Below are 16834 nucleotides of genomic sequence, written 5' to 3'. Positions count from 1 at the left end.
ATTGATTACGTAATCAAAAAAAAATTACGAGTCGCACGTAATGGCTGGTACAGCGTAATGTATCCGCCTGGAGTTGAGGACTTCCGTTTTGCACCGCTGATCTCAATTCCATCCTCGCAGCGCAGCTTTCTTTTCAACGTGCTTTTCTTTCGATGAGTTAGGCTTCACTTCCTACATTCATGCGCCGTTTGACTCTACAGGGAGCTCGGTGGCATCAACATGGATTTTACACCCGTTGCATCAACCAAGCCTCCCCTGCGATCTCAGCGGTCCGCCGTTCATTCTCCTTCACGCCTCGACTGGAGAAGGGAGGCAGAAAACAGGAGGTAACCATCCGACATTTTGAACAGTCGACTCCCGCCAGCAAAGATCGGACGGAAGTAGATTTCGACTCGGAAAATCAAGCGGAGCAAGAATTGCTGAAAGCGAAGATCGCCGAACTTGAGCGGGAGCTTGCGGAGCTAAGAGAAGGCCCCTTTGGACCGAATAGTCCTTTTATGAAAGAGCTCTCTGAGGAGGACAGACAAAAGGCATTAGAGGCACTTCGCAAGTATAAGGCGGAACATAAAGAGGAGGATGTCGAAAGCGAAGAAGAGGAACGACTCGATGCCGAGTTTGACAAAGCTATGGAGCGGCAATTTCAGGGCTTGATTAATGAAGAGAAAAGGCTATGGGATCCGACAAAGGGCCCCGAGGAACCTTCTCCAACCCCAAGAGAGTCATTCGAAGTTGAAATTACAGTTCCTGATACCCAGCAAGCCGCTGTTGCTCGATTCAACAAAACTTTGAAGGTCCTCCGCAATAATCCAACCTTTGCCCAGAGACAAGACGCGTGGAGGTCATACAGACGTTGTAAAGAAGGGCTACCTTTTTTCCTTGATATTATTCCGGAGGAGGGTTTGGAGTTGCTTTGGCAATCCCAGGTACCATCGTCCCCTGTTGAACATTCTCGTCTGCTTCACTGGGAGAAGCTAGCCGAAGACATTCTCGCAAGCGGCAGGGATTTAACGACAACCCAGTGGCTAAAATATCTTGAGCTTTTATGGCATAGTGGGAAATCTGAGAAAGCGATTCCCCACTGGGAAGGGCGTGCACAAGATCTAAAACATTACAGCCCAGAAGAGGTTGACAGCTACCTAAAATTGGGAGTACAGCTCCATGTCGCGGTACATCAGCCCCAGACGGCCCAAGATATCGCAATGGCCTTCCTTTCCGCAAATGCATCCCGTGATCCCCGTATACTGATACCTGTTATTGCTTCGTGGGCGGAGCAGGCCACCCCAAAAGCTAAAGAGCTGGCTTGGACTCTATACCTTCAGGTCAAGACTATGCTGGGACCCAATATAAATATGCAAGATTACGACTCCATTAGCACCGGTCTGTTGAATGCCGGCCAGACGGAGTTGGCCCTTGCGGTTTTTAAGGACATGATGCTTACAGGACAACAGTCACCCTCGGATTCTGTAGCTCTCTTTAAGACGAGTCTTGGCCTCTATGACAATCTTCATTCCTCTAGCATCAATGCGGCCGATGTCAACAAAGCTTCGCTTGCGGCTCTGACTATACTGCCGCGCAAATTTCACAACAAATTTTTCTTTGCCAGTTGGATGAAAAAGCTGATAGGAATGGGCGAAGTTGATGCTGCCGCCTCTGTAGTGGAGTTGATGTATGAGCGAGGTATTAAGCCGGATGCGAAGCACTTGAATGGCATAATAGGGGGGTGGCTCCGTGAAGGAAGCCCAACTGCGAAGGAAAAGGCAGAAAGACTTGCATGGGCAATGGTTCAAGAGCGCATCGAGCGAGTGTGGCACGATATGCCAGAGAAGCCATCTGTTTACGACACGTCAAATGATGTGGTTATTCCAAGACACATGCAACGAACAGTTCCCGCTGCAAGCATAGAAACTTTTTCTATCTTGCTGCTATACTATACTCGGCGGGATCAAGAAAATATGGCGAACTACCTGATTGACTGCCTCGACACTGCGCAAATCAAACCGAATGCCTTCTTCATGAACCATCTTCTGTATATGGAGCTTCGAAAGCAAAATATTCTCGGTGTATGGACAAAATACAAAGATATGACGGCTATCATTAAGCCTGACTTGGAAACATTTGCTTGTCTCTACGATTGCGGAAAGATTCAGTACGATCGCACCCGTTATCTTTTCGACGCGAAATTCCCACCTATCCGCTCTCTATACAAGGAAACTATGCAATGGTTCAGGAGCCTCACTCCACACCAGCAAAAGACCACAAAAGAGGAGTTCTCGAAAGCGCTATATGATCAGATTACGCGATGCTTCTGTTTATCCCTTGACCCGCAAGGGGCCCTGGTGGCTATTCGATCCATGAAACAAATTTTTGGCTTCTTCCCGGACGTCGATACAACCCGCATCCTTACGTTCCTTCTCGTGCGCCTGGCACCTACTCCTCCGGGCATTCCTAAACCCCGCCGCAGGCGTATTGCATCAACACCTCGTTCGAAGGAGAACTTCGAGAATATTTCGAATCTTTTAGCTGCAATGAAAGATTGGAAGGTGGCGCAGCTATCTCGACAGGGAATCAACCCCGATGAGTTAGACGAGGAAGAGCAGAAGGCGTTCCAAGTTGACTTGATGTGCGATCTGTTACGCCTGGTCATGCGTCGAATACAGGGAGACTCTGGAAAGGTGGAAAAGAGTATTCGTGCAGCAGCAGATGAGATGGCGGTGGGGGAGCTCGATCTAGGTGTGGATCCGGACCTAGAGCTGTGATCTCCCACGCCATTTGATTCATGAGTTTTTCGTATTGACTTGTTTTGCGGGACCGGGCGTTTTACAATGGCATGGGGGAAAAAAAAGGATTTACAATGTATCATAGCGGGCATTTTCACTTTGGTAGTCCTCTCTTGGGGAAGCCGGGGCCTATTGGAAGGTAGGGCACGGCGATGTATATTATAGAAAATAATTTTGAATCAGGCAAGCATTTACTCTCTTCATCTCAAGCACTCAAGTTCCAGCTAATGCGCCGAACTTTTACACAAAGGGCCAATACACGTCTACCCAAGGCGACTTCTGCTATTTTAGCACATAGAAAGACAAGGGCCTCTTCGAGGATGAATAGTACAGAAACAGATGTATTTATTTCTTTCCTTTCTTCTTCTTCTTTCCACCGCCACCGCCAGGATTCATAGCTGGACCACCGCCCTCTACCAACACTGTATCATCATCACTAATAAGTTTATCGCCCACCACTGAGCCAGAAGCGGAACTAGCCGGTTTATTATCCTTCCCAGCTGATCCAGCTGTAGACTGTTGCTCTTCCTGCTCTAACTCTTTCATGAAGCCTTGCTGTATGCTCGCTCTTTTGCGCTCCCACCATTCGCATTCTTGTTTTGCCGTAGCTTGAATTTCGTCAACTCTTTGTCGGAATATTGTGTTCAAGGTCATCTCGTTGGCAGACTGGAAAATTGTCTGACCCCAGCCTGGTACGAAGGCGTTGGCCTACGAGTTTTGAGAAGATTTGAGTTAGCTATTCATGACTTGATCACACCATTTTCACTTGCAGGAGCAATGGAAAAAGCGTATCTACCTCGGCGACAACATCTCTAAACTCCTCCTCGAGCTCCTTTTCAGCCCTCAAAAATTGTTGCCACAAATCATCGCCGACACTGCCCTTCTGGAGGAGCGCGCCGAGTGCAGGTTTCTGATTTCTAAGCTGCAAGAGGCGTTTAAGGTCTTCTGCAGCACGACGAAGGAGAGCGGCTTTTAATACTGTTTCGGGAACAGCGGGCTTCTTCTTCTCTTTCGCATCGGAGGGAGAGTCCATGTGTAGGAGTGAGAGGTAGACATCTCGCTGGACATGCGAAGGGAACCACGGTTTGAGGGATGCAGACTTGGCTATATATCACGCATCGCGCTCGTGTTAGCCGCTGCAAGTCGCAAAAAAATATGCTCTTGCCAAAAGGCAACGTGTTGCTTACCGGCCTTTCTCTTGCGGTATAGGGATGAAAAGGTCGCTAATGAACCGATAAGGACGCCAAGGTAGGCAAAGGGAATGATCAAGCTTAGCCAGTCTACCATTGCGACTGACTCAATGAAGGATATGGAGTATTAGAGGGGAGTGCGAGGAGTAAAGAAGAAATATGAGCGGAAGCCGACGTCGCACGAAGACGAAGCCGCTCAGGCTGCAAGAGCCAAGATACTTTCAGAAGAATATATAGTTACAAACAATTCTAAAAATTGGCTCATTGCAAAGAATGGTCGAAAAAGAAAAGAAAACAGCAGAATTGTCGTTGCTTGATAGTTGCTTGTGCAATGCGGACTGCGGCCAAAGCTGATGCCACCTGGACAAAATTAGTGACATTTGGGAACAGAACACAATGTCACATGTTTTGAGTTTCTGCAGATCAAGTCCGCTCGCTCCCTTGTTACAACACACATGGACCAGAGTTGTCAGTCAATAATACACTGTAAAGAATGCAATCATTTCCAAGGACAGTCCTGTGGATTTCAATGTCCAGGTACTGATCATTTCATGTCTGCCTTGCTAGTTACCACTGTTACTCCAGGCTCAAATAACATTATGAACAGCCTAAAGATCACACAATATTGACAACATCCATCAAAGCACCAAACCTTTATTCAAAGAAAATGTGTATCAACAGAAAGGAAAAGGTATTCTTTTGCAAGTCATTGACATAGGAGACCACCTGACGCCAAAGCAACTAGATATGTTCCGCCGAAAGAAAAATACACAAGCTGGAGAAGAGAATATCACATTTGATGCCACATAATAGAATCCCATTCCACCTGTGACTCTGGGCTAAAACAGCAAATTAATCAAAAATGTTGCATGGATTCAATATCCTGGAGAACTTCTTCAAATTCTCTCTTGACTGCTTCCGCAACACGCCTCCTGTTCCATTCACCACGCATGCTCCAAATACAGTCCATCAGACTGGTGTTGATCTGCTCCAAGTGCTCCACGGAGAATCCATCCGTTTTGGCGGTGAGTTCTAAGTGCAGTTGCTTTATAAACGCATGATCAATAAAAAGTTCTGGGTTGCGCGGTTTCTCTTCTGGATTGAGGAGGCCTTGAAGCTGGTTGCTCGCTCGAGGAGTATGGAACAGGGGCACGGGAGGTTGAGACCCCGGTTGCGAATATCTCGGTTGCGATTGACTTCCATTAAGCAAACTAATCTGAGAGAATTCTCCGCCACTTGTTAATGGTGTTTGCTGCGACCCCCAGGCACTTTCTCCCTGTTGAGTATCAGGCAGATGTTCATCGCCTGAAACACGGGATGGGTAGAGGTTAAGATCGGGGCCTTCGTGTCTCATAGAAAAATTAAGGGAGGTCTGTGGATGGAGCTGCACCTCAGAGTGACCCGAATTCTTCTTATCCGAAGTAGTCTGGGTGGTTGACGCATCATTGGCATAATCACCTGGCTGAGAACCTGGTGCCATTGGGGTCATTGTACCCTTTTGCGACAAGTTAGAAAGGCCAGATTGCTGTAGAAGTTGCTGGGATGGCGCTGTATAGGAATGTGGCGGTCTCGGCTGGGCGGACTGTCCAAACGAGCTGTTCTGGGTTTCTCGGCTGAAGCCAGACGTATCTTCGGAGTTGGACATTTGAATGTCCGCATCGCCATTCCCACTCCGATTGAATATCGAAGTAGATCCCTCGCTGTTCGGATAGCACGCACTTTGGTGGACATCTGAACCAGGCTGTGGGGGAACTCCATTCGTCAAAGAAGTATTTCCTGTTTGAGGAGTAAGCGGCCGAGCACCCAAGCCGTGACGCGTGTCTCCAAAACTTTCGCCCAAGACAACAGGCCCAGTGGACTGGTTTGACGATTCGACACCATGAGCAACATTCAGTGGTGGAGGAGGACCCATTGCATTAGTGGGATTTTCGGATTGCTTCGCTTTTTCAATAGCCTGGCGTTCTCGTTCCAGCTCCCGAAGGTATACATTTTCGCACTCCGCAACTAAAGCAGGTTCGGTTTGCTCAATAAGGCCGATATCAACTTCGACATTAGACAAAAGTTCATTGGCTTTCAACAGGCGGTCAGGGTCGTCAAGTGTCTTTGCATCCTTTGCCAGACGTTTGATATCCGCAAGGAAGTCCTTTGGTCGTTTGTAATAGCCGTTTGACAAACGTTTTTCGATAATCACAATGTCGATATTATAATAGAATTTACCTGACACAACCTCTCGGAGCCCAGGGACGCCAGCTTTGTCTTCATCCGTTTCAAAAGGCCGGAAGGTAGTCCTTTGTTCCAATGGAAGATCAGATGTGACGATGTTTGGGTCATTATCATCGAACAAATATCGAATTTGAGCCTCGTCAACCGGGCCAGCACGGAATCTTTTGTAACTTCTCTTGATTTGGTCCATTATGGGTTGAATTCGAATCTTTAGCAAGTTCAAAGTTTGACGGTCCTTCTTCTTCTGTGCCTTCAGCTCTTCCTTGGTGGGCGGAAGGGGAGCCTGGGGAGGGGCTGGAGGTGCCTTTTCTAAGGTCTCAAGGACTCGCTTCTTTCGATTTTCCGGATCAGGAAAATCAGTCGGAGCTGTCATGATATATCTCATCGCCGCCTCGAAAAATTCGTGCCGCCATGCGTCCATGGGTGCAAGGAGATCATATCGATTTTTCTTTGAGAAACCAAACAAAGACTTCATGATTTCCTGATCGGCTTCCTCCCCATCGCCCTCTAACACCCCCAGCAGCAAAACCGGATCCGTTGGGGGAAGAGATCGCAGCAATCCAAGAAACGCCGAGATGACCGTCTTTTCCACCGTATGATACCAAGTTTCAATATTGGGAATGTAGATAACACTTGGTTTATGACGCTTGACTTCTGCGAAAAGATGAACAATCGCTGTTTCCGGAGACTTGATGGGATCACTGAGGAGTGTAGGAAGATCAAAAGACTGAACATGGACTCCCTCAAGATGCTGCAGCACCGCAGCTGCCAAGTATTGCTGACCCATGCCCGGTCGTCCACGGATCAAAAGCCTTGGTCTAAAAACACGGGATTTTTCGAATGCTTGATGTATACGTTCATGTCTGAACCCAGCATCGTCATCCGGCTGCTCGTATTGCGCCTCCTCCAAGGCGGTCAGTGCCTTCTTCTGCGGCAAAATCCGGCGAACTATCTCCTTAATTTCTTGGAGGGCATGCCGCAGCAGAGGCTCAACGACAGGCGGGAGGGGAGAGGCACCTGATGAGGTTGACCGCTCAGAGGAAGGAACCATCTTTTTCAAAGATATCATGAAATCCTTCGGGGTAACATGGATCTTTGCAGGATCAATCAACAGTCGTTCCTTTGATTGATATATCTGAGGATATATCCGTTGGACCGCATTCAATGCCGCTTCCGTACAAAGAGCACGGAGATCGGCACCACCATATCCCTTTGTCAATTCTGCCAGTTCATTCTTTATTTCATTTGATAACGGTGGATCCCAACTCTTCGTATGGATATTTATAATAGCCCTGCGGGCGTCTGTATCAGGAAGAGGGAAATAGAATTCGCGATCAAACCGCCCAGGACGCCTTAGAGCCGGATCTATAGAGTCGGGTCGATTCGTTGCGCCAATAACAATCACTTGGCCTCTACCGTCCATGCCATCCATTAACGCCAACAGAGTTGAAACAATAGATGCATGGATTTGCTCTTGCTTACTCGATCTGACGGGGGCAAGACCTATTCAACATCAGAATCGATTTGATCCGTGAAATTGACCATGCTGCACTCACCGTCAATCTCGTCAAAGAAAATGATGCTGGGCTGGTTCTTCCGGGCCTCTTCAAAAAGGAGACGCAGCTGCCTTTCCGCCTCGCCCACCCATTTACTAAGGGCATCCGCTCCCTTTCTCATGTAGAAGGTTACCTTCTTGCCCTCGGTACTAACGCTTGTTGCTAAAGCTCTGGCTAACAGAGTCTTTCCTGTACCCGGGGGCCCATGGAACAGAACACCACGAGGAGGAACAATACGAAGTTTTTGAAAGACCTCTGGATAGAGCAACGGCAGAGAAACCATCTCTTTCAGTTGATCAATATGCCCTTGCAGTCCACCAACGCTGTCAAAATTGACGTTAGGGTCAACTCCTAAGGGATCAGAGTCTGCTAAAGCTTGTCGGTCTTTGATTTTGCCCATGTTCGCCGGTGTTCCGGATGGTCCTTGTGCGGCATCATTGCTATGCAATTGTGCCGAGAGATTCCCAGTGTTCGCGAGTCCGGATGCCGGCTGCACTCCTGGCAATCCTCCAGGTTTAGGTCGTTGAATAGCATCATCATCACTGCTATCGCTCTCCACACCTCCGATAGCGCCTAATGGATGTGGGCCGCCTAAAAGAGGTGGAGGCCCACCACCTCCAAAGGGACCATATGTAGAAAGCAAGCTCCTTTGCCAACCGCCCCCTCCACCGCGAGGCCGACGGGAAGGAGATTCAGCAACCTCGTTTTCAGCTTCTTCTAACGGCAAGGCTAGCTCTGGCCTAATGATTCTGTAGTCGACAGATTTTCTGGCTCGACGGGGTTTTTCATAAACAATTTCGGGCTCCACGCGTCGACGAGGGCGGCTGCGTTTCAACTCTGCCAATTCAACGGCGAGTTCATCAGCTTCAGACTCCGCACAACCTTGCGAATTGCCACCGCGCTTGCGTAAACGTGATCGACGACCATTGCTACTATCTTCCCCTTCGTCATTATTTTGACTTTGTTTACGGGGGGAAGCTTGGGAAACTTCTGAATCGGAGAGATCATCGTCCATAGCTTCATCCTCGCCAGGATCAAAGTCGCTTCCATCATCTTGTTGTTTTCGCGAAAGCTTCCCCGCAGTTTTTCGGCTAGAACGGCGAAGCGGCTGAATCTCCTTTTCCTCTGCTTCCTCATCTCCTTCTACTTCTTCTTCAACATTATCCTCTCTTTTTCGTTGTGGTCGAGTCCTCGTGCCCGATCTTGGCGCTTCATCCTCCTCATCGTCTTCTTCGCCATGTTCGGACTCGGGTACAAATCCTTCGTCAGCCATCTCCTGGTCTTCAGCTGGTTTCTGTGTCCCTGCCGCTGGATGCATCTCATCTGTTGCAACAATCGCAAACAGCTCCTCCTCGAAACCGCTCTCCATAACCTCCCGCGGCGAACCTTCAACAGCGTCTGGGAGTTGTTCGTGCTCGGCTAGGCTCTGCTCAACCTTGGAATCTTCTTCTTGCTCTTCCACGATGGCATCAGCTGTCACGGCTTCTGGTACAGCCTTGCGACTGCGTGTCGTAACTTCAGGGCTACGTGTCCCCTGGCGCACCGTTTCCACGTGGCGTCCGGAGCCAGACAGGGCGACAATATCCTCTGATTCATCGCGGTTCTGGCGTGTAACCCGTCTATTTCCGAAGCGAGCAGCAAATTTACTCTCCGTTTCCTTAATGCTGGCGCTTCTGCCTCGCGTAGACCTAGTAGTACGGGAAGCTGCTGGTGTTTCTTGATGCCGTGGCACAGAAAACTTCAGCAATAAACGGGGCTGGTTGGCACTCGGCTCCGCTTGTCGGGAGGTCTGCTCTTCCTCTTCCTCCTCCTCCTCCTCTTCAGAGAGATCATCCTCCGAACTCGAGTCTATATGAAGCTTTACGTTCTTTGCTGCTTGTCTCTTTATTGAACCCCTTGCGGTCCGCTCCACGTGTGGATTATCTTCCTCATCATCATCCTCCTCGATTTCGTCCTCGATCGACGGCTCGTCGGATATTTCAGATATTTCATCATCGGAGAGTTCTCTTCGTTTCTGCTTTTTAACAGGACGCTTCTTGGACTTCGATTTGGATGCGGGGGCTTTTCGCGATCGCGGCGCTCGGTCATTGTAATCTTCGTCACTCGAGTCCGACCGATTCGCATAGTCCTCTATGGTCCGTTTTGAGGCGCGCGGCATGGTTAGAGAGATATTAAAGACAGTTCAGAGGACTCTTTTTCACAATGGCCCTGTAAGCAGCATGCGCAACAATGAATGCAAACATCAATTTGAAAAATTGAAGTTCGAAGATCTGCTCACAGCGAGATATCAGAGATACCGATGAAAAGTATGTCTAAGTAGCAATGTCATGAGACAGACATCCAACTGGCTGGCAACGCTTCTGTTAAAAGAATAACTTGCGTTAGCAAGGATGAATGAGGAGGCTGGTTTCGTCTGGTATATTGTGAATGGGTTGATCATGAAAAGCGGAGGGCTTGAGTTGCTACCGTGAATGAATATGCTATGGATAAAGGGTGGGAGCAGAACGAAAGAATGTAATGTAGCAACAGTCAAGCAGAGACGGGTCGGGGTGTGAGGTCTCAGCAGTGGGTGCCTGGATGGACGGAGAGATCAACGGCCACAGGTATCCTCGCGGGCGTTCGGCTGGGGAGGAGGTCTTTCTTCTTGGTGTTGCTTCCTAGCCTAGCTGGGAGCGGCTGGGTTTTGCTGCAGCCACAGCCTCTAGGCCCAAGGAGGACTAGCGCCACGGTTACCGCTGCCACTTTCTGCCCGATCCGGTTTAGCGCTGCCAGCGCTGCCTCGCAACTCCACGCGCCGTCCACCACTGCAGCGTCGCAAACCTTGAAAAGTTGTTTTGTTGCTCCCAAATCAACGCCAACATCCCAAGTCTTTCCATTTCAACTCGCCCACAAAGCGCATCACGACAATGCAAGTAAAACCTCCTAAAAGTGAACAGCATACCTAAATTGCAAAAAATAGCTCATTTAACACAAAAAAAAAAAAAAAAAAACTCAACGGCCCGTCCAATATGCTCCCATGAAAACACCTAAATGTGCCTACTCTCCCTCAAGGTAGCTCGATGATCCATGCCAGGGGCACGGAGGCTCAAAAACAAGCTTATCGCCATTAGGGTTGCCGGCCGCCTTGTCGGCACCCGCAGCTTGTTCCATTTTTATGTTCTGGTTGCCTCGAGCCCGCGTCGAGGAATTGCGGATTTTCCCCGCCATCCATATAGTCATGTGATCTGCTTAGTCATGTGTTAATTGATTATCACGTGATATCAAAGTTTGGGCGGCCAACCCTTTTCCAATAAACCTCCCTCGGCGAACGGTGCTGGGAGAGAGCAATCTTTTGACGGGAGGTCACTTTCTCCCCCAGTCGAACAGCTCTGCTAGTTACGGTCATTGCCATGTAAAGAAGCAGGTTCTACGAACATAATGGCTTTTCTAAGATCCTTTGCGCGTTCTGCTTCTGTCAGATTTCATCACCCCGTTTCCTGCAGGTCTTTCGCCACAACTCCCTCAAGATGGAATGCTTCCCAACCAGCTAGCAGCGGTAGCGAGGCCCGTAAAGTAAGCTCCAACATACTCTGGCTCGGTATATATGTACATCGACACTTACCTAAATATGAATAATTTATAGCCGGTCTCGCTCGCCTCGTTTAAGAGGCCCTTGGCAAAGGTTTTTCTTGCCTCGTTTTTAACATATCAAGTCCTTTATTTGATATGGCTTCAGCTCGAAACTCAAGAGTTCGAAGCCGAGATGCAGAGTGTGTCAATTCCCCGTCGGAGTTGGCGGAATTTAGGGGTCTTACTAATTCAATACCTTATAGGGGAGTTGACGACCTTAGAAAAGCGGGCTCGGGGATTAATTGCCTCGAAAGACTCGAGCAGTTCTAAGTGATCTTGCATACTTGACGCTGAACTTCTGAACAGTTGCCTTCGGGGGAATAGGAATTTTGAGCCGCCAGAGCATGAACTGGCTATTCCTAACATATATTGGCAAGGACCCGTGTTTTAAATAAAGTCATGTACCAGTACTGTATTTAAATTATATCCAAAAGGATTGATACCCCTTACTAGCATACCATCATTAGACCATCTCTACGCCATAAACGACCAATCAATTCCGGTATTCCGACAAAACATCTTGACCTGCCTCACAATCTACCATCACAGCCATTCCCCGCATTCACAGGAAATCCAATCCGCCACTAATTTTCTCAAGATCTACCCGGATGCTCTCTATATCAGCACCGACTCGACCCGCTATCTCCGCCTTCCGCTGCACGCCCATGTCAAGCCATCTCAACAAGAGGTTCCCATCAACAATTCCTCTTCCGCCGAACCCGTCACTCTCAACCGCCCGATATGCTTTCGGGTTCAATCCACAAGGGTGCTCCATGCTTGTTACCAATTGAGATTGTAACGCCGAAAGGCGGCGGTACGAATCTTCGGTCAAAGGAGTTACGACACCTATCGAGCCTTCCTGGGATGTCACAAGGACTTGATAAGATTTAGGCACATAGTCAACATCCATGTCATCTTCTCCGGGATCATCAGCAGAAGGTGAACTGGAGTGCTGAGGTAGCAACGTCATTGTTGAAGTGAAGTGGCCCATGTGGAAACTACTGCGATGTAGAAGTCGATCACCTTTCGACGACGTAGGGTCTAGCAGTTATTAGGCTAAGGCTGCATATCAAAAATGAGGAGATATAATTTACCTTCTGGGTCGTATTCAAGGACATGAATGGTGCAATCATCATCAGCTACTAAGATATATAGCCTTTTCCCGTCCGGCAAAAAGTCAGCGGCGATGACCTGGAGGTACTCGTTGTCCTTGCCGAAAAGGGTCAACCTGTATGGCTCTTCCTGCAGAGGACATCTAGGTTAGCAAGTAGTCCCGAATTTTAGAGGTTAATGCGATGAAAAAGCTTACAGAATATCCTGCAAACCAAATTCCCTTAAGGGCATCGCCCATGATGCATAATCCGGTTCCCTGGAGCTCTTTCAAGACTTTGACATAACATTGCATATCCATGAATGCTACTGGAAGGAGACTGCCATCCTCCTTGAGGCCACGGACCATACACTTCTGGCCTTGAGCCATGATCAGAAAGCCTTGTCCACCGATGCCAGACACAGCAGTTACTGCGCCTTTAACGTCGTCCTTGGCAAAAATTTTGAGCTTCCGGTTTGTCTCTGGACGATCCGGATCGGGAGCTACTTCAATAATTTCGAAAACGTAAATGGAACCACGGGGAGTAATATCCTCGCCTCGCACTGTGGCAGTTCCTACAACCAGCATATCTTTCATTTCATGTGTGATTTCGGAAATTTCCATATTGATTGTCTTCATACACATGACACGCTCAGCATCGCCAAGCTCGTAACTGTTATCAGGTAAGCATAAGACCAAGATCATTACAAGTTACACTCACCTATCAACGACAGACCACGTCCTAGGACTAAGCAGCTTTATACACCCTCTTTCTAACTGTGGCATAAATGAAATAACTAGAGATGATGTCAGCTAATGATTAACGAATCAAAATTGTTGTCATACCTTCACTTCGCCATTCGGGATGTATTTCGTCATCTTCTGGAAGTTTGAAGTCCACTTTATGGCTGCTCCCTAATGCGTAGATCTCTGAATGCGCAAAATATTCCACACAATCTATTTGGTCTCCAACATGCACTTTTCGTGTGACCCACGAATTGTCAAAACGAGTATTGCCCGGTAATCGACACATTCGAACCATGTTCTGTATCACCAAAATCAGCTTATTCCAAGGAACGAAATATTGTTTTGGCACACATACGCTTGCATCGACGTAAGCAAACCCTTTCTCGCAAGCCGGGATGTGGAAGCTGCTAAGAGAGGAGACGGCCTCCCCCCTTAGTCTCAAAACGTGAGGAGAGCTCGTAGAGGATTTCATAACAAAACATGGATTTGAGCCAGACATAAAAACGGTTTTATAACCACAAATATCAGAGTATGCACGCAAAAATTTAGAACGAGGCATATATGCCTTCGGCGAAGGGTCAAATCTGGGCAAGAAATGGTCAATTATCTTCACAAATCGAAGTTCCTGTTTGTCCAAAGAGGTTTTCGGATGGTATGGCTGATATAGTATAAGGTCATTGTTTGCTGTTCGTAACTGTATGTACACTATTAACCTTGCGGCCGGGTGAAATAATAGAGGATCACATACTATTATGTAGGGCTGCCTGCTGATAGAGTCGCCAAGGTCCGCGATCAATACTTCCGATAATGTTTCACGATATGTCACTCGTTTAGGAGGTGGCTCGCATGAAAGAATAAGCGGCAAAAGGTCCACGCCGTCGACGGAGCAGAGTGGCTCCGTAAGTGTAGGGAGAGAGAATATCTAGACCAGGTCAGCAACCACATTATCGGCGCGATATCTGGTCGCTTACGAATAAAGTATGGTCTGCTCGTAGAAGAACTAAAAGAATGTTATCGGATAACGGTTGATCTTGGCCTTTGGTCGGGACAAAGGTATGATATTTATCAAGGTAGAGACAGCCAGACAGCCACCTATGGGAGCTCAAAATTCCGTCGATGTTGACTTCGTCCAGATCCCCACTCTTGTCCGCTTGAAGTAAGAGGAGTGACTGATCGTCTCGGACAATCAGGACATATGGTTCAGCAAAACTAGCGCTTACGACAGAGAGCTCGTCGCTGGTATCTTCGTCCCAAATGGGGTAAATTTGGGCCAACTCAAGATCTAAACCGGCGATTAGCAATAGAGAAAGGTAGCGTCCGCACGAGAGAATCTATTGATGCACTTACTAGTATCATAACTCCGGACCTCGGATTTAAGCACTTGAACTACTCTAGTTCCGCCAGCGAGCGTGCCGATATCCACAGTCGAATCCTCATTGGGATTAAATTCCGGAGCTTTCATTTCCTCAATTCCGCTGCCACCAACCGAGTATACAACCGATTGCTCCTTCCCGGGCTCTGTTGATTTCGAGAAAACCAGATACTTATCGTAATTGCGTGAAGAAGTTCGTGTATTTGTGGAGTCAGGGGCCCCGACTTGAATCGACCAAACTCCGTCGACGTTATCCATTTTCATGGAGTCGATAACATACGGATCCAGCTCCCGTTGTAGAACCGCAAGACCGCCCGCATTACCTTTCCCTTGAGTGACAACAAGTTCTAAATCAGCGGATGTTCTGGACGATGACTGCTTTCTGTTTTTATCATGCGAGCCAGGAGGCCTTCCCAGGGTTACATCGCTCATTGGGCCCAGGTTCCATAATCGATCGTGCGAACGGAAAACAAAATCGTCCTTGTTCAGGCCGTTTGTCTGCGAGGTGGTTTTGGAGAGCGTAGTTTGGTTGACCGGAGTGGAGTACAAATCATCTTCATAAATGTCATCCTCATCATCCTCTGTTTCAGAATGATCTCCAAATACATCGTCGGCCGACTCTACTTTCGGTTTTCTCATCAATTGCGAGGGACGACTCCATCCTATCAGAAGAGAATCGGTCTCCTCGCTTCCAAAAAATACTTTTCCCCTGCCCAAACTAGCCGAACAGGAAGGTCTCGCTTTCAGAATGGAACCTCCAGCTTTTTCAGAGACCAATTGTGCTGAGATCCCAGACACAGAACGCCCATCGACTTTGAGTCGTAATATAGCCATCTTGCCATCTGCTAAAACCAGCAATATGTCACCGCTGTCAGTTCCCAGCTGTTCAACCACACAGCCCTCAAGACGTAGTCCTAGATCTGATTGATCCACCATTGAGAACGCAGATGCCTGTCGAGCAAACTCATTTATGCCAACGGCATTGGTTTTACCCGCTTGGTCGACATGGATTAGCTCATTGGACCCAATCAACAGGGCGCCTCCGATGGGAGGCGGGAGGGGAACGACCTTCCATAGGTCACTTGGTAATCGCGAGACTGTAATGAGGGTTGTTGATGCCCGTTGTTGTATATCTAGAGTAAACACAGAATATGAAACTATGTCTTTTCTGTCACGGAGAAGAGCGGATGAGGTCGTAAGATGAGAATAGAGGATGCCAAACGTAGGTTCTCTATACTCATATAAAAATGCGAGGTGTATCGGATGGACAAGAGCAGGGTCCAAGGCGGTCAACGGAAGCACAAAGGAGGATGCATAGGGTGTTTTGTACATTGTCGTATCATTTTCAACGGCGATTTGTGCAGGGATATTGCTTGCTCCTTCCGGCTTCTCGTCTAAGTCTCCGTCGAACTCATCCATGACGAGGTCATCGCCTGTTTGGTGAAAGGGAAGAATGGCGACGCTATGAATGCCGAAATTCAAAATGGCGCACCTGCTGCTTGGATCCACTGCCAGAAGGCTCGGGCAAAGTTTTAGATCTGGCGTCCAGGGGCTGCTGTGCACATCTTCTCTTTCATAATAGTGAATGGATATGGTCGATATTCCATGTCTTTCATGGTCCCACTCGACGAGACTTAACTTCGCATTTCGGGTTGCAACTAGCAGCGCCTCTCCACCGCTTCTTGAATCGAGAATTTTCACTCTCCCCAAGCCGGTTATTGTCCCGGAGAGGTCATATTCGGCAACCAAGATTAGTTTGGTATATTGCTGCCTCTCAACTCGGCCTTTGTCATCCGCATTTGGAAGTGCGCTTGTCCCATAGGCGACATTCACCAACGAGAAGACTTGAAGTATTGACGTCTTTGCGACTATCAAATTGTTGGATGTCGCTGACAAGAAAGGCAGAGAAATGGCATGGGTTACCCCCGAAGGAGGAAGCAATTCCGTATAGCACTGCATGCTTAAGTCCGAAGCTCAAAGCAAATCCGTAAGACCACACATCCAGCTCATGAACTCCAAACCATCATCCCGTCTCAATGCCTCATCTCCAGGACCCAGCGTGAGTGAGACTGTCAAGGAAGCTTTGTCATTGGATGCTTTTTACTCTGCAAGCCCAGCTAACGGACAGTTTTGGCCTAGCGTAAGGCTGCTATAAGTTAGTTAATCAATGTGACATTATATAACTAAGCGAAAAAATCCTTAGTCATCAACTCTGGATCGCGTGACGCCTTTCTGTTTGCGCAACCGGAAGATGACGTCGAAATCAGGAA

The 16834-nt window shown here is 48.1% G+C and overlaps 5 protein-coding genes across 5 annotated transcripts; 2 read left to right on the top strand and 3 right to left on the bottom strand.

Moving 5' to 3' along the window:
- Nucleotides 1–179: 179 nt before the first annotated feature.
- On the top strand, nucleotides 180–2962 carry D8B26_001083 (uncharacterized protein; the record flags this gene model as incomplete). Its single annotated transcript, XM_003070743.2, has 1 exon — nucleotides 180–2962. One exon carries the CDS (start codon nucleotides 180–182, stop codon nucleotides 2754–2756), a length of 2577 nt encoding a protein of 858 aa, XP_003070789.1. The 3' UTR covers nucleotides 2757–2962.
- A 160-nt stretch (nucleotides 2963–3122) lies between these two features.
- On the bottom strand, nucleotides 3123–4064 carry SEC66 (translocation protein S66; the record flags this gene model as incomplete). Its single annotated transcript, XM_003070744.2, has 3 exons — nucleotides 3123–3485; nucleotides 3574–3881; nucleotides 3965–4064. The coding sequence occupies 3 exons, from the start codon at nucleotides 4062–4064 to the stop codon at nucleotides 3123–3125; spliced, it is 771 nt and encodes a 256-aa protein (XP_003070790.1).
- Nucleotides 4065–4640: 576 nt separating this feature from the next.
- On the bottom strand, nucleotides 4641–9904 carry D8B26_001081 (uncharacterized protein; the record flags this gene model as incomplete). The annotated part of the gene is made up of 2 exons (XM_003070745.2): nucleotides 4641–7693; nucleotides 7747–9904. 2 exons carry the CDS (start codon nucleotides 9902–9904, stop codon nucleotides 4824–4826), a joined length of 5028 nt encoding a protein of 1675 aa, XP_003070791.1. The 3' UTR covers nucleotides 4641–4823.
- Nucleotides 9905–11049: 1145 nt separating this feature from the next.
- D8B26_001080 (uncharacterized protein) lies at nucleotides 11050–11629 on the top strand (the record flags this gene model as incomplete). Its single annotated transcript, XM_066123427.1, has 3 exons — nucleotides 11050–11298; nucleotides 11369–11495; nucleotides 11559–11629. The coding sequence occupies exons 1-3, from the start codon at nucleotides 11164–11166 to the stop codon at nucleotides 11627–11629; spliced, it is 333 nt and encodes a 110-aa protein (XP_065979501.1). The 5' UTR covers nucleotides 11050–11163.
- A 124-nt stretch (nucleotides 11630–11753) lies between these two features.
- Nucleotides 11754–16627, bottom strand: CFT1 (mRNA cleavage and polyadenylation factor subunit). Its single transcript, XM_066123426.1, has 9 exons — nucleotides 14540–16627; nucleotides 14164–14474; nucleotides 13941–14114; nucleotides 13548–13886; nucleotides 13292–13490; nucleotides 13167–13242; nucleotides 12665–13118; nucleotides 12450–12597; nucleotides 11754–12396 (listed from the first exon to the last, which is right to left on the bottom strand). Exons 1-9 carry the CDS (start codon nucleotides 16521–16523, stop codon nucleotides 11918–11920), a joined length of 4164 nt encoding a protein of 1387 aa, XP_065979500.1. The 5' UTR covers nucleotides 16524–16627; the 3' UTR covers nucleotides 11754–11917.
- Nucleotides 16628–16834: the final 207 nt, after the last annotated feature.

Source organism: Coccidioides posadasii, chromosome 1, assembly GCF_018416015.2.
Source record: "Coccidioides posadasii str. Silveira chromosome 1, complete sequence".
NCBI classification, from domain to species: Eukaryota; Fungi; Ascomycota; class Eurotiomycetes; order Onygenales; family Onygenaceae; genus Coccidioides; species Coccidioides posadasii.
This window is presented reverse-complemented; position numbering and strand designations above follow the sequence as displayed.